Raw genomic sequence first — 13,227 nt, forward strand, 5'->3', positions numbered from 1 at the left:
TCAAGTATATGTACATATTTGTAGCTTATCGGGGATATCAATAAATAAGCTTTCCTTCATTTCAAAGTATTGTGTTAAATACACCAAAGCCTTTTTCGCTAAGTTCTTTGAATTTTCTTTTGTTGAAGCTTGTATGTTGAAGCTTTGTGAGTGGAGCATATAGGTTGAGGTAGTGTTCCCTTAATTTCCCGAGTGAGGAAAACTTCTTGGTTGGAGACTTGGAAAATCCAAGTCACTGAGTGGGATCGGCTATATGAATCTTAGAACGCCATTGTGTTCTGTCCTGTGTCATGTCCTCCGTTAGATCCAAGTACTCTAAGTCTTTTCTTAGGGTCTCTTCCAAAGTTTTCCTAGGTCTTCCTCTGCCCCTTCGGCCCTGAACCTCTGTCCCATAGTCGCATCTTCTAATCGGAGCGTCAGTAGGCCTTCTTTGCACATGTCCAAACCACCGTAACCGATTTTCTCTCATCTTTCCTTCAATTTCGGCTACTCCTACTTTACCCCGGATATCCTCATTCCTAATCTTATCCTTTCTCGTGTGCCCACACATCCAACGAAGCATCCTCATCTCCGCTACACCCATTTTGTGTACGTGTTGATGCTTCACCGCCCAACATTCTGTGCCATACAGCATCGCCGGCCTTATTGCCGTCCTATAAAATTTTCCCTTGAGCTTCAGTGGCATACGACGGTCACACAACACGCCGGATGCACTCTTCCACTTCATCCATCCAGCTTGTATTCTATGGTTGAGATCTCCATCTAGTTCTCCATTCTTTTGCAAGATAGATCCTAGGTAACGAAAACGGTCGCTCTTTGGTATTTCTTGATCTCCGATCCTCACCCCTAACTCGTTTTGGCCTCCATTTGCACTGAACTTGCACTCCATATATTCTGTCTTTGATCGGCTTAGGCGAAGACCTTTAGATTCCAACACTTCTCTCCAAAGGTTAAGCTTTGCATTTACCCCTTCCTGAGTTTCATCTATCAACACTATATCGTCTGCGAAAAGCATACACCAAGGAATATCACCTTGAATATGTCCTGTTAACTCATCCATTACCAACGCAAAAAGGTAAGGACTTAAGGATGAGCCTTGATGTAATCCTACAGTTATGGGAAAGCTTTCGGTTTGTCCTTCATGAGTTCTTACGGCAGTCTTTGCTCCTTCATACATATCCTGTATAGCTTGGATATATGCTACTCGTACTCCTTTCTTCTCTAAAATCCTCCAAAGAATGTCTCTTGGGACCCTATCATACGCTTTTTCCAAATCTATAAAGACCATGTGTAAATCCTTTTTCCCATCTCTATATCTTTCCATCAATCTTCGTAAGAGATAGATTGCCTCCATGGTTGAGCGCCCTGGCATGAACCCGAATTGGTTGTTGATAGGAGCATATTTATGCGACTTAGTATGTTTGTTTTCGTGCATTTATGTTCTTAGTTCTTAGTTATGTTAGTAGTTTAAGCCATTTTTGTGTGTTTGTAGGTTCTATGGGCCAAGGATGCAAGAAGATGCATTTTGGAGCACTTTGGAGCATTTTTGGGCCAAGATTGGATGGTGCAAACATGGAGACATGAGGATGGACGAATTTGATGATTCAATGGGCTAGAAATCTACATGTGTGTGTGCAAAGTGTTGGCCTACAACTTCAAACATCATAGCTGCCATGTGATGGCAGAAAATGTGTTTATTGCTAGCTAAATGGATGAAGAACATGCATGTGCAAGTATAAACACCACATGGGCAGCAAGAAGGAAAGAAAACAGCAACACACACACCACATGGGCAGCAAGGAATCAGAAATTAAAGCATGGAAGAGTGGGAAGTGATGATGACAACACAAACACACACACACGGCAATGGAATGGAGTTGGCAGATTTCTACAACTTTGATCAGCTGACTTTGGGAGCAAATTGCGAACAGCTCAGAATGAATTAGAGAATGAGCCTTATATGCTTGGAAAGCTACAGATGTCTATTTTCTAGAACATTTCGCGGATTGTTAATATCATTTTTCTAGAAGAAGTTATAGGCATTTGAGTAAGGGAAGGTCTAGTTGACGACAACTTGCAGATTGGAATTGAAAGCAAACAAAAGAAAAGAAATAAAACAAGGGGAGTGAATGGACAGCAGAAAAGCAAGGAAATTGGACCACTATGAAGTGGATTTCTTGTTGGTCTCCCACTTATAGCTTTGGGTGGCTTTGGCATGATTATTTCTAGGTGGAAAGAGCACAAAGACAGCACACACACACAAGGCAAAAAGCTGGCAGCATCTTCCTTCATTGCCGTGGGTTTTTTTTCCCTTGTCCATTACCTTGCAATTGCTTGACATTTCCAACCTCTATATAAGCACCATTCAGCCTTCAAGGATGACACACAGTCATTCATACACATTTCCATTAGTTCCAAGGCTTGCAAAGAAGGAGGAGTGCTTGGAGTTGTGCTAGCCATTCCATTGGAGTTGTTGGAGCATTCTAGGTGTCTTCTACTTTGTTTCTCTATGTTTAATATCAATTGTTTTTGTTTAATTGCAAGTATGAGGAACTAAACCCTTACTTAGCTAGGGTGAAGTTCGAAGCCATGAACATGTTTGAGATATGAATTGATTTCTTCCAATTGTGATTTAATAAGTTGTGAATGCAATTCAATTAACTACTTTCTTCAAAACTAATTCTTGTATGTTGATTAAGGATGCATACTTAGTTTTCATGCATGAATTTGATGCTAGGATATAAATGAGTTTCACCTAATCGTTACAAGTTTATATTCATTGGTAGTGAAGGTTGCTAGTCACAATCGCGTTAATTGAATTCTTGGCAAACGTATCATGCATTCATAGTTACGAATGCCTCGTTAACACTTATGATTTTCATAGAACGTAATGATCTTTAATTGTATCTCTATTATGCATTCATGTAGAGGACTTTTGGAGAATAATTTGGATTGTCGTATGCATTCATCCAATTCAATAAATCAAGGAAAATCTGAGAATTAATTAGTGCATCACGGTTAATCTGGGGTGTTGAGTTTCATAATCTATTGAAAAGCAATTGGAAATCAATTCATGTACAAGTGTGTCATGTGTGAAGAATGGATCTCTAGCTAATCCATCAACCATCTATTTAGTTTTACTTTTTGTTGTTATCTCAATCTCATCCAAACCAATACCTCCCATTTACTTTCTTGTATCGAAGTGTGTTTAAGTTTGTTTAGTTTGTGCCTTAAAGTGTTTTGAACTCTTTGAGTCTAGTTTAGTGTTTTAAAACCTACTTTTGTGTTTTTAAGTTTCTTCTTATATTCTTGAGTCTTATATTTGTTGATTAGCATCCCTAGTTAATCCCCGGTCTAGAACGATCCCTACTTGCATCATTACTACAATTGTCATCAATAGGGTTTAATTTGTGTGTCAAGTAATTCTCACATCAGTTGTCCGAAACCCGTGTCTCTTGCCTCAATCTATGCTCAATGACTCTCTCCCAGAGCTTCATTGTATGACTCATTAGCTTAATACCCCTATAGTTCATGCAATTTTGTACATCGCCCTTATTCTTGTAGATAGGCACCAAAGTGCTCATTCGCCACTCATTCGGCATCTTCTTCATTTTCAAAATCCTATTGAAAAGGTTAGTGAGCCATGTTATACCTGTCTCTCCCAAAACTTTCCACACTTCGATTGGTATATCGTCTGGGCCTACTGCTTTTCTATGCTTCATCTTCTTCAAAGCTACACCCACTTCTTCCTTCCGGATTCTACGATAAAAAGAGTAGTTTCTACACTCTTCTGAGTTACTCAACTCCCCTAAAGAAGCACTCCTTTCATGTCCTTCATTGAAAAGATTATGAAAATAACTTTTCCATCTGTCTTTAACCGCGTTCTCTGTAGCAAGAACCTTTCCATCCTCATCCTTGATGCACCTCACTTGGTTTAGGTCCCTTGTCTTCTTGTCCCTTGCTCTAGCTAGTTTATAGATATCCAACTCTCCTTCTTTGGTATCTAGTCGCTTATACATATCGTCATAAGCCGCTAACTTAGCTTCTCTCACAGCTTTCTTCGCCTCTTGCTTCGCTTTTCTATACCTTTCACCATTTTCATCGGTCCTATCCTTGTATAAGGCTTTACAACATTCCTTCTTAGCCTTCACCTTTGCTTGTACCTCCTCATTCCACCACCAAGATTCCTTTTGGTGTGGGGCAAAGCCCTTGGACTCTCCTAATACCTCTTTTGCTACTTTTCGGATACAACTAGCCATGGAATCCCACATTTGGTTAGCTTCCCCCTCTCTATCCCACACACACTGGGTGATTACTTTCTCTTTGAAAATGGCTTGTTTTTCTTCTTTTAGATTCCACCATCTAGTCCTTGGGCACTTCCAAGTCTTGTTCTTTTTTCTCACTCTTTTGATATGTACATCCATCACCAACAAGCGATGTTGATTAGCCACGCTCTCTCCTGGTATAACTTTGCAATCCTTACAAGTTATACGATCCCCTTTCCTCATTAGAAGAAAATCTATTTGTGTTTTTGACGACCCACTGATCGGATCATATTTATATATATTTTTACTTCGAATTCACTCGTCTTTTCTTAGTTAGTTCCTTACATTTTTGAGCTATTTACTATGTTTTTGTATTTTGTGTGATTTATCAAGCAAAGAAAAGAAAAGTAGCACAAGTGAATTATTAAGTAACAAATTCGTCAAAACTGCCTGTGCAGATTAGCTGACTTTGAAAGCATGTTACAAACAGCTCAGAATGAATTAGAAAATGAGCCTTATATTCGTGGAAAGCTACGGATGTCTACTTTCTGGAGCAATTTACGGATTGTTAATATCATTTTTCTAGAAGAAGTTATGGGCATTATAACACTGAAAGGTTCAGAAACGTGGACAGCACATACACAAAGAGAAAGGCAAGGCATGGATAGTTTGACATGGGCAGAAAATGGGTGGATTGTTGGCTGAAATAATGAAGAACATGTGTGTACAAATGCAAAGGAAAAACACACACACATGGGCAAAGGAAACACACACACATGGGCAAAGGAAACACACACACATGGGCATAAAATGGGTTGATTTGTGGTTGAAATGATGGAGGTCATGTGTGTGTAAATGTAAAGGGAAAAACATGGCAGAAAATGTGTGTGTTTTGTGGTTGAAATGATGAAGCATGTGTGTGTAAATGTAAAGAGGAAACATGCCAACACACACCCACACAAGCTCACATGCAAAGGAAATGGAGTGGTCTTCTCCCTAGCCTATAAATACATCCACCCTTCACCATAACAAGGGGGAAGAAAACCAAAGAGAACACAATCCACCCATCCACCCTTCACCATAACCCACCTATATCCATCCACCACCATAATTTACCACTCATCCATCAAACCACACCTTGTGCCGCTACAAAGAGAAGAAGAAGGATCTTGGACGTGCTTGCCATTCAAATTGGATTGTTGGAGCGTTTTTAGGTGTTTTCTTTCTTTTGTTTTCAATGTTTAAATTTGTTTATCTTTGCTTTGTAAGTATGAGTGGCTAAACCCCTATTTAGTTAGGGGGAAGTTTGAAGCCATGAACATGCTTGAGATTTAAATTGATTTCTTCCAATTGTGATTTGATAAGTTGTGATTGCAATTCAATTATCTATTTTATTCATAACTAATTCTTGTATGTTTATTAAGGATGCATACTTAGTTTTCATGCATGAATTAGATGCTAGAATATAAATGAGTTTCACCTAATCGTTACAAATTTATATTCATAAGTAGTGAAGGTTGTTTATCACAATCGCGTTAATTGAATTCTTGGCATAAGTTTCATGCAATTCATAGTTACAAGTGTTTCGTCAATGCTTATGATTTTTATAGAACTTAATGATTCTTGCTTGTATCTCTATTATGCAATTCATGTAGGGAACTTGTGGGGAATGCTTTGGGTTGTTGTATGCAATCATCCAATTCAATGAAATTAGGAAAATCTGAGGATTAATTTAAGCGTACCTAATTAATCTGGGGTGTTGAGCATCATAGTTTATTGAAAAGCAATTGGAAATCAATTCATATACAAGTGTGTCATGTGTGAAGAACGGACCTCTAACTAATCCATCCATCATCTTATTTCTTAAATTTGTTTTACAATCTTCCTAGTTTTATAACTTGTTTGTTTGTTTCAAATTCATCAAAACTAAAATCCCCTTTTACTTTCTTGTTTCAAAGTGTTTAAAATTTGTTTGTTTGTGTTTTAGAGTGTTTTGAGTCAAGTCAAAACCCAAATTTCGTCCAAAGTTGTGCTAGAGTCAGAAACTGCCTAGTTTGTGTTTTTAGGCAGTTTTGAGTGTCTTTAAGTTATTTTGAGTCTTGTGAACCTGTTTTGAGTTCTTTAAGTCTATTCAAACGTTTTTAACTTTGTTTTTATGTTTTTGAGTTAGTTTAGAGGTTTTAGCAAGCCCTCCTCCTAATCCCCGGTTTAGAACGATCCCTACTTACATACTTTACTACATTTGATAAAAAGAGGGTTTAATTTGTGTGCTTATATATTTCGCACCAAATTTTGGCGCCGTTGCCGGGGATTAGCAAACTTTGCTAATCCCTTGGTTCTTTTCTTTTTGTTTAGTTTGTTTTTGTTTTAGTTTCTGACTTAGTTTTGTTTTCCTTGTTTTGTGTTACTTTTGATATTTGATTTATTTTTCTTCCTTTGATTTTAGGTACAAATGGAGCGAGACATGGCACTTGCGACCATTCAAGCTCAATTGGCACAACTCACTGCTCAATTGACTCATAATGCCGAACGGACCACAATGCCAAGTGTCCCTACATTTGATGTGCCCTATGGGCAAGGTTATCAAAGTCCTCAATTTTATGCAAATGAAGATGTTTGGGGATATCAAGGCCATAACCAATCGAGGGGCAACATTTTTTCCAACGCTTACAATTCAGATTGGAGAGGTAATTCAGATTATAAGTGGGATGAACCTCAACAATTTCAACAAGGTGGATATTGGCAGCAAGACGAGTTCTATTCAAGACCTATGCAGCCACCACAGCATTCCCCACAACAATTCCAATCAAATCAAAGTATGCCTATGAATTATAATGAAATTCTTGAAGGACTAATTTCTGTAGCGCAGGGTTTACGAAAAGAAGAACAATTGCCGCCATCGGAAGAGTTCTATCAGTGGCCATATGAACCGTCACAGCCACCACAACAATCAACCCGATTCAATTCAGGTACGTCCTTGGATAATGATACACTTAATAAGTTACTCACCTCTTTGAATCAGGGAGTAGAAAATCGAAACCAGGAGATGCAAGACCGAGTCAAAAGAGTGGACGAATTGGAGATGCAAGTTGGGCAGATTGTGGAATTCATGGCACAGATTCGAGATCAAAGTGAACTTTCCAACTCAAACATTGCAAATTCAAAGGCAGAAAGTGAAATCGATGAAGCCATCACTTTGGAAGGTGACATGAAGGATGAAGCTGTCCCAGAACCATCCAAACACAACCCGAACATGGATGAATTGCTGCTGCAAGCAGAAGAAGAGGAGGACGACCTGGGCAGTTTAGAAGAATTTTTGCTGCAAGCTCCTCAAATCCCTATGTCATCCAACTCAGGTGAGGAAGTTCTAAATTCACTTCATTCTAACATTATTCCACCGAATGTCCTTTGTCCTTGCAGGTTTTTGATTCCAAATATCAAAGAGAGTGAAAAAGACATTGTGGAAGCTCTTCCAAAGGTGCAAAGTGATATCCCAATTCTTGGTGCACCAAAACAAGTTCCCGATGGTATTGAAATGTTCAAAGAACCTTGCACACCAAGAAAAGGGATTCAAGAAAATGAAGTGGTTGAAGCATATCAAGAATACATCCAAGAGGCTGTGCATGAGACAATCAAGCCCAAAACAGTTGAGTTTGATGACACGGGACAAGCCACAACCATCATAGTAAACCTGGCCAAGTTCAAAGTCCCGGAAATGTTAAAAAATGTGGTGTTTGTCATTGAGTTTGTGTCGGAAAAAGAAAGTAAGCCATCTTCTCCAATTTTAATTTTTATTTATACTAACATTTTTCTGATTTTGATGATTCAGGCACCCACTCTTGAATTTAAACCATTGCCGAATCATTTCAAGTATCACCTCCCATTAAAAGATAAATTCCATGCTTTGGAGCCGAGAGGAGTTTAAAGGAAAGTTTCGTCCGGCTAAAGACGTTAAATCAAGCGCTTCTTGGGAGGCAACCCAAGCATTCAACGAAGGGAGACTTTGGAATCGCTAACCAAATCAGATTTGAATTCTTACACCCTTATCTTTACTGCTTTCATTTTGTTTTGTTTAGTTAGTTGTGTTATTTGGTTGATTTCTGTGAGTTTGTGTTATTTAGTTTAAGTGTGGGGGAAGGTTAACCAAAGTTTTTTTTACATTAATTTACATATTTAAAAATAATAATAATAATAATAATAATAATAATACATAAAAAAAAAAAAAAAAAAAAAAACATAAAAGTAAAAATATTTTACAATGATGTGTTAACTAATAAACATTCATTGGTCAGGTGGTGCTTCAGTAGTCGGCGGAGCTTCAGCAGTCGGCGGGGCCACGGAAGGAGGAGGTATCGGAGGTTGATCAGTTGGAGCTTCACTACGCGGTGCCGCCCCAGAAGACGAAGGAAGATGCGGTTGGAACAAACCCACAAACCTCCGATGATCAAGTAAAATTTGACCATCAGTGTCTTGCAGCTGGTCAATTTTCCTCTTCATGTTTGTGGCATAATTGTGTGCAAGCTTGTGCAATTGTTTATTTTCATGCTTGAGTCCTCTAATCTCCTCTTTGAGACTCTGTATTTCAGCCACCAACGATTCAACGTGACGGGTTCGAGCAAATAGGCGTTGGGCCATGTTGGACACAGAACCCGCACACTGCACGCTAAGAGCCAGAGACTCCTTAACCGCCAATTCATCAGACCGTCTAGCGAGCAGTCTGTTATCTCTTGGGGTGACAAGGTTCCGGGCCACCACCGCAGCTGTCATATCATTTTTCATCACCGAATCCCCCACGGTAAGGGGACCAGTAGGGGATATGAAAGATGGGCGCCATATGTTGTCTGGTGAAGGCGGAGCTGCCTCTTCACCAATGTTCAAGTCAAAACGACGATCGGAAGGGCCAGACATTTTCTGAAGGTGTTGAGAAAGAAGAGATCGGACAGATTAAGATTTTGGAAATTGCAAGAAGGGAATGTTTACAAGAGGGAACTCAAGTGTGTTGTGGAACAAAATTAACACCTCTATAAAAAGAAGAAATCAAAGAGGCGCTCCTCAGAAATTGAAGAGGCGTCCTCTCGCAAATCGAAGAGTCGGGGCTCTGTTCTCAAGCGCCTGATTCTTTTCTCAAAAGAGGAGTTTTCTTTCTCAAAAGCCGGATTCTTTTCTCAAAAGAGGCGTTGCATTTCTCAAAGGCTGGGCTTGCTCAGAAACCACGAGCCGAACCCCGGATTTCAAAAGATCAATTTGTCCAGACGTGTCGTCACTTGTCACACGCAAATTGCTTTGCGAAATTCTCGGGCAGTTTGTCGAAGCACCAATTCAGAAATCGAAGAGGGAAATTCAACAGTCAAAGACACGCTAGCTTTCTCAAAAGCTGAGCTTCAACCCACGGGCAAATATTCTTTTCCAGATTTATCCGCACGTGTCATATACTACCTCTACAATCGACGATGCTCAGAGCTCGAAGCGCCGATTCCAGATATCAATGAGGAATCTGCTTTGCGGAAATTACGGGCAGCTTTGTCAGAAAGCGCGTAATTTGTACTATTCATCCATCCACCGGCTGCCGACAATGAGTGAGAGAATAGTTCTGGTTGTGAAGAAAAGTCCTATAAGTATTTACCTTCGCCTTCCACAGCAAAGGCACACCCTCTCAGAACTTTTTCATCTCCGAGAATGCATTCCCAAAGAACCCTCTCGAGTCACACTGTATTCCTCATTCCCTGGGATACCCCTGCAAACAGCCCATCTAGAGCAAAAGTATTTCATATCATAAAGGTTGAAAGCAAGAGTATCTCATATCATGCATTCTCCATGTCCTTTTCCTTGTCTTTGTTCTAACCTGCAGGACATGGAGAAATTGCTCTCGAGTACTCGTCTTCCACTGCTGATGTACTTCCAAAGAAGCTGCCACATCTACCTGAAGAACAGATAAGGCAAGCGAAAATGATACCAACAGCATGTGGAGACAACGTACAGAAGAAACACGCAGAGAAGAATGCAGCTTGCACAATCATCCCAGCGGAAGGAGTCCGAGCTGAGGAACTAGAGAAGCTGCCACATCTGCTTGGAGAACAAATAAGGAACTGCAACATCACCAAAGAGCAAAGCTTCGCCGTACAATATCATCAAATCATCACTTGCAAGTAAAAAGCTAAGTGTCACCCAGTTCAAGAGGAAAGCTGTGGAAAGTCAACAAGCACGACCAATGATCACTTATTAGTTCTATTCATTGTCTTTTATCGTGATTTTCAATTTTTCGTTTGCAATTTTTTTTTTTTTTTTTTTATATATATTTTCTTGTGTTACTTAACTGAATTATTTCTTTTCTTTGCAGGAAAATTTGGTTATTTCCACCCTTGAAGTTGATTGCAGAATTTTAGCTTGGGGGTCATCGCTTGATTTTACTGCAAACTAGGGAAGTTTTCAGTCCCATTGTTTTATTTTGCTTCTTATTATTTATTTATTTTATTTTTATTTGCAGTATAGTATTTTCTGACATTGGGGACAATGTCCAGTTTAAGTTTGGGGGTAAAGAGTATAAAAAATGACCAAATTGAAATTTTTTTTTTTTTTGTACCTTCAACTACTAATGAGTTTCATTTGTTTCCATGTTGTTGCTTTTTGTTTTCTTAATTAGTTTTGTTTTCTTTAAAAAAAAATAAATAAATAAAAAAAAAAATCGGAAAATTTAAAAATCCAAAAATATTGTCTTGTTTCCCTTATTGTTTTGAATTAGATTTTTGTTAGTTTCCCGACCCAATGATATAATTAGATCAAATTTGAATCATGATTATCAAGAACTTAGTTAACATGTGTTTTGTGAAATTCCTAATTCTCTTGTTAGTTTTGTACATGTTTGATCATCTTTGAAAAACCAAATGCACATAGCCTTGTTAATGTGAAACTAAAGTATGACTTAAAGCTTCATATGTGAATTTAGTGACCATATACATCCTATGTGAGTTTTTGAGCCTATTGAAAGTGTGTGCATTTTTCATACACTCCTATTCTTTCATGTGTGATGAACTTATGTGAGATACATCTCTAGAACTTGCGTAACGATCTTTCGAAATGTTTGTCATTGATTGCATGAACTTGGAAATGATAGAGGCATTAGGTTTACCACTATGGCCCAAATAACCATGTTTCCCAAATAAAAATGATATCATTAGATTGCCAATTTGAGCCTTGTTTGTTGAGCCTTTTATTTCTTATCACCAGATATGTCTACCCTTATACCTGAAACATTTTTCCTTACCCTTTCCAAGCGAGCAATGCGAGATTGTCTTATGAGAAACGTTTGTGAAGTACTGTGAAGATGTTTGGCAAAAGAATAAGTGTGGGGGTATTTCATGTTTGTGATTAATAAAAAAAAAAAAAAACAGAAAAAAAAAAAGAAAAAAGAAAAAAGAAAGATTGTATAAAAAGAAAATAAAAAGTTTTTAAAGTTCAGTTTAAGAGTATGGTTGGAGGTGCTAGAAGAATTGCTGGAGAGCTTGAGTTCTTATAAATCTAAAGAAAAGAATTGCTTGCAATGTAGCTTGGAACTTGTGTTTTCCTATTCTTTCGTTTCAATAACCCTATCCCTAAGCCTCATTACATCCAATAAAAGTCCTCTTAATTTAAGTTTTGCAATTATGACTGTGGAGAAGTGATCTTTATGCAAGCTTATGGTAGAAATTTCACATTTGATTCTTTGAGCGAAACACACTAAAACTAAACACATATGTGATTGAGTGTATATCCCGTGAGAAGGTCACTAGTTTGCATATGATGATTTTAAAAATAAAAACTTGAAATTGCATTAGCATGGCTATCTCACACACTACACTTCAAGGATGATTCAAAGATTACTGCTAATATTTGAATAAGGAAGATGAACTTGGATTAGTTCCTTGATGCTAGCTATGGTTCTTGATGATTTGTTTTCTTAAATGAAATTCTATGAGGGTCACATAGGGGGAAGCTAATGTTTTTCTTGTTACTTCTTGTTCTTGTTTTCTTTGTTTTGCTCGAGGACTAGCAAAAGTTAAGTGTGGGGGTATTTGATCGGATCATATTTATATATATTTTTACTTCGAATTCACTCGTCTTTTCTTAGTTAGTTCCTTACATTTTTGAGCTATTTACTATGTTTTTGTATTTTGTGTGATTTATCAAGCAAAGAAAAGAAAAGTAGCACAAGTGAATTATTAAGTAACAAATTCGTCAAAACTGCCTGTGCAGATTAGCTGACTTTGAAAGCATGTTACAAACAGCTCAGAATGAATTAGAAAATGAGCCTTATATTCGTGGAAAGCTACGGATGTCTACTTTCTGGAGCAATTTACGGATTGTTAATATCATTTTTCTAGAAGAAGTTATGGGCATTATAACACTGAAAGGTTCAGAAACGTGGACAGCACATACACAAAGAGAAAGGCAAGGCATGGATAGTTTGACATGGGCAGAAAATGGGTGGATTGTTGGCTGAAATAATGAAGAACATGTGTGTACAAATGCAAAGGAAAAACACACACACATGGGCAAAGGAAACACACACACATGGGCAAAGGAAACACACACACATGGGCATAAAATGGGTTGATTTGTGGTTGAAATGATGGAGGTCATGTGTGTGTAAATGTAAAGGGAAAAACATGGCAGAAAATGTGTGTGTTTTGTGGTTGAAATGATGAAGCATGTGTGTGTAAATGTAAAGAGGAAACATGCCAACACACACCCACACAAGCTCACATGCAAAGGAAATGGAGTGGTCCTCTCCCTAGCCTATAAATACATCCACCCTTCACCATAACAAGGGGGAAGAAAACCAAAGAGAACACAATCCACCCATCCACCCTTCACCATAACCCACCTATATCCATCCACCACCATAATTTACCACTCATCCATCAAACCACACCTTGTGCCGCTACAAAGAGAAGAAGAAGGATCTTGGACGTGCTTGCCATTCAAA

General features: G+C 38.3%; 1 protein-coding gene across 1 annotated transcript; it reads left to right on the forward strand.

The window, feature by feature from the left end:
* The first annotated feature begins 1,394 nt into the window (after positions 1–1,394).
* LOC139198374 (uncharacterized) lies at positions 1,395–10,858 on the forward strand. The gene is made up of 2 exons (XM_070827005.1): positions 1,395–2,487; positions 6,712–10,858. Exon 2 carries the CDS (start codon positions 6,718–6,720, stop codon positions 8,188–8,190), a length of 1,473 nt encoding a protein of 490 aa, XP_070683106.1. The 5' UTR covers positions 1,395–2,487; positions 6,712–6,717; the 3' UTR covers positions 8,191–10,858.
* Positions 10,859–13,227: the final 2,369 nt, after the last annotated feature.

The sequence above is a fragment of the Malus domestica genome, chromosome 08 (genome assembly GCF_042453785.1).
Source record: "Malus domestica chromosome 08, GDT2T_hap1".
Classification (NCBI taxonomy): Eukaryota; Viridiplantae; Streptophyta; class Magnoliopsida; order Rosales; family Rosaceae; genus Malus; species Malus domestica.

What these genes read in the sequence shown, in the direction of transcription:
- LOC139198374 (XM_070827005.1), top strand. Translation starts at nt 6,718, where the DNA reads ATGGAGCGAGACATGGCACTTGCGACCATTCAAGCTCAATTGGCACAA.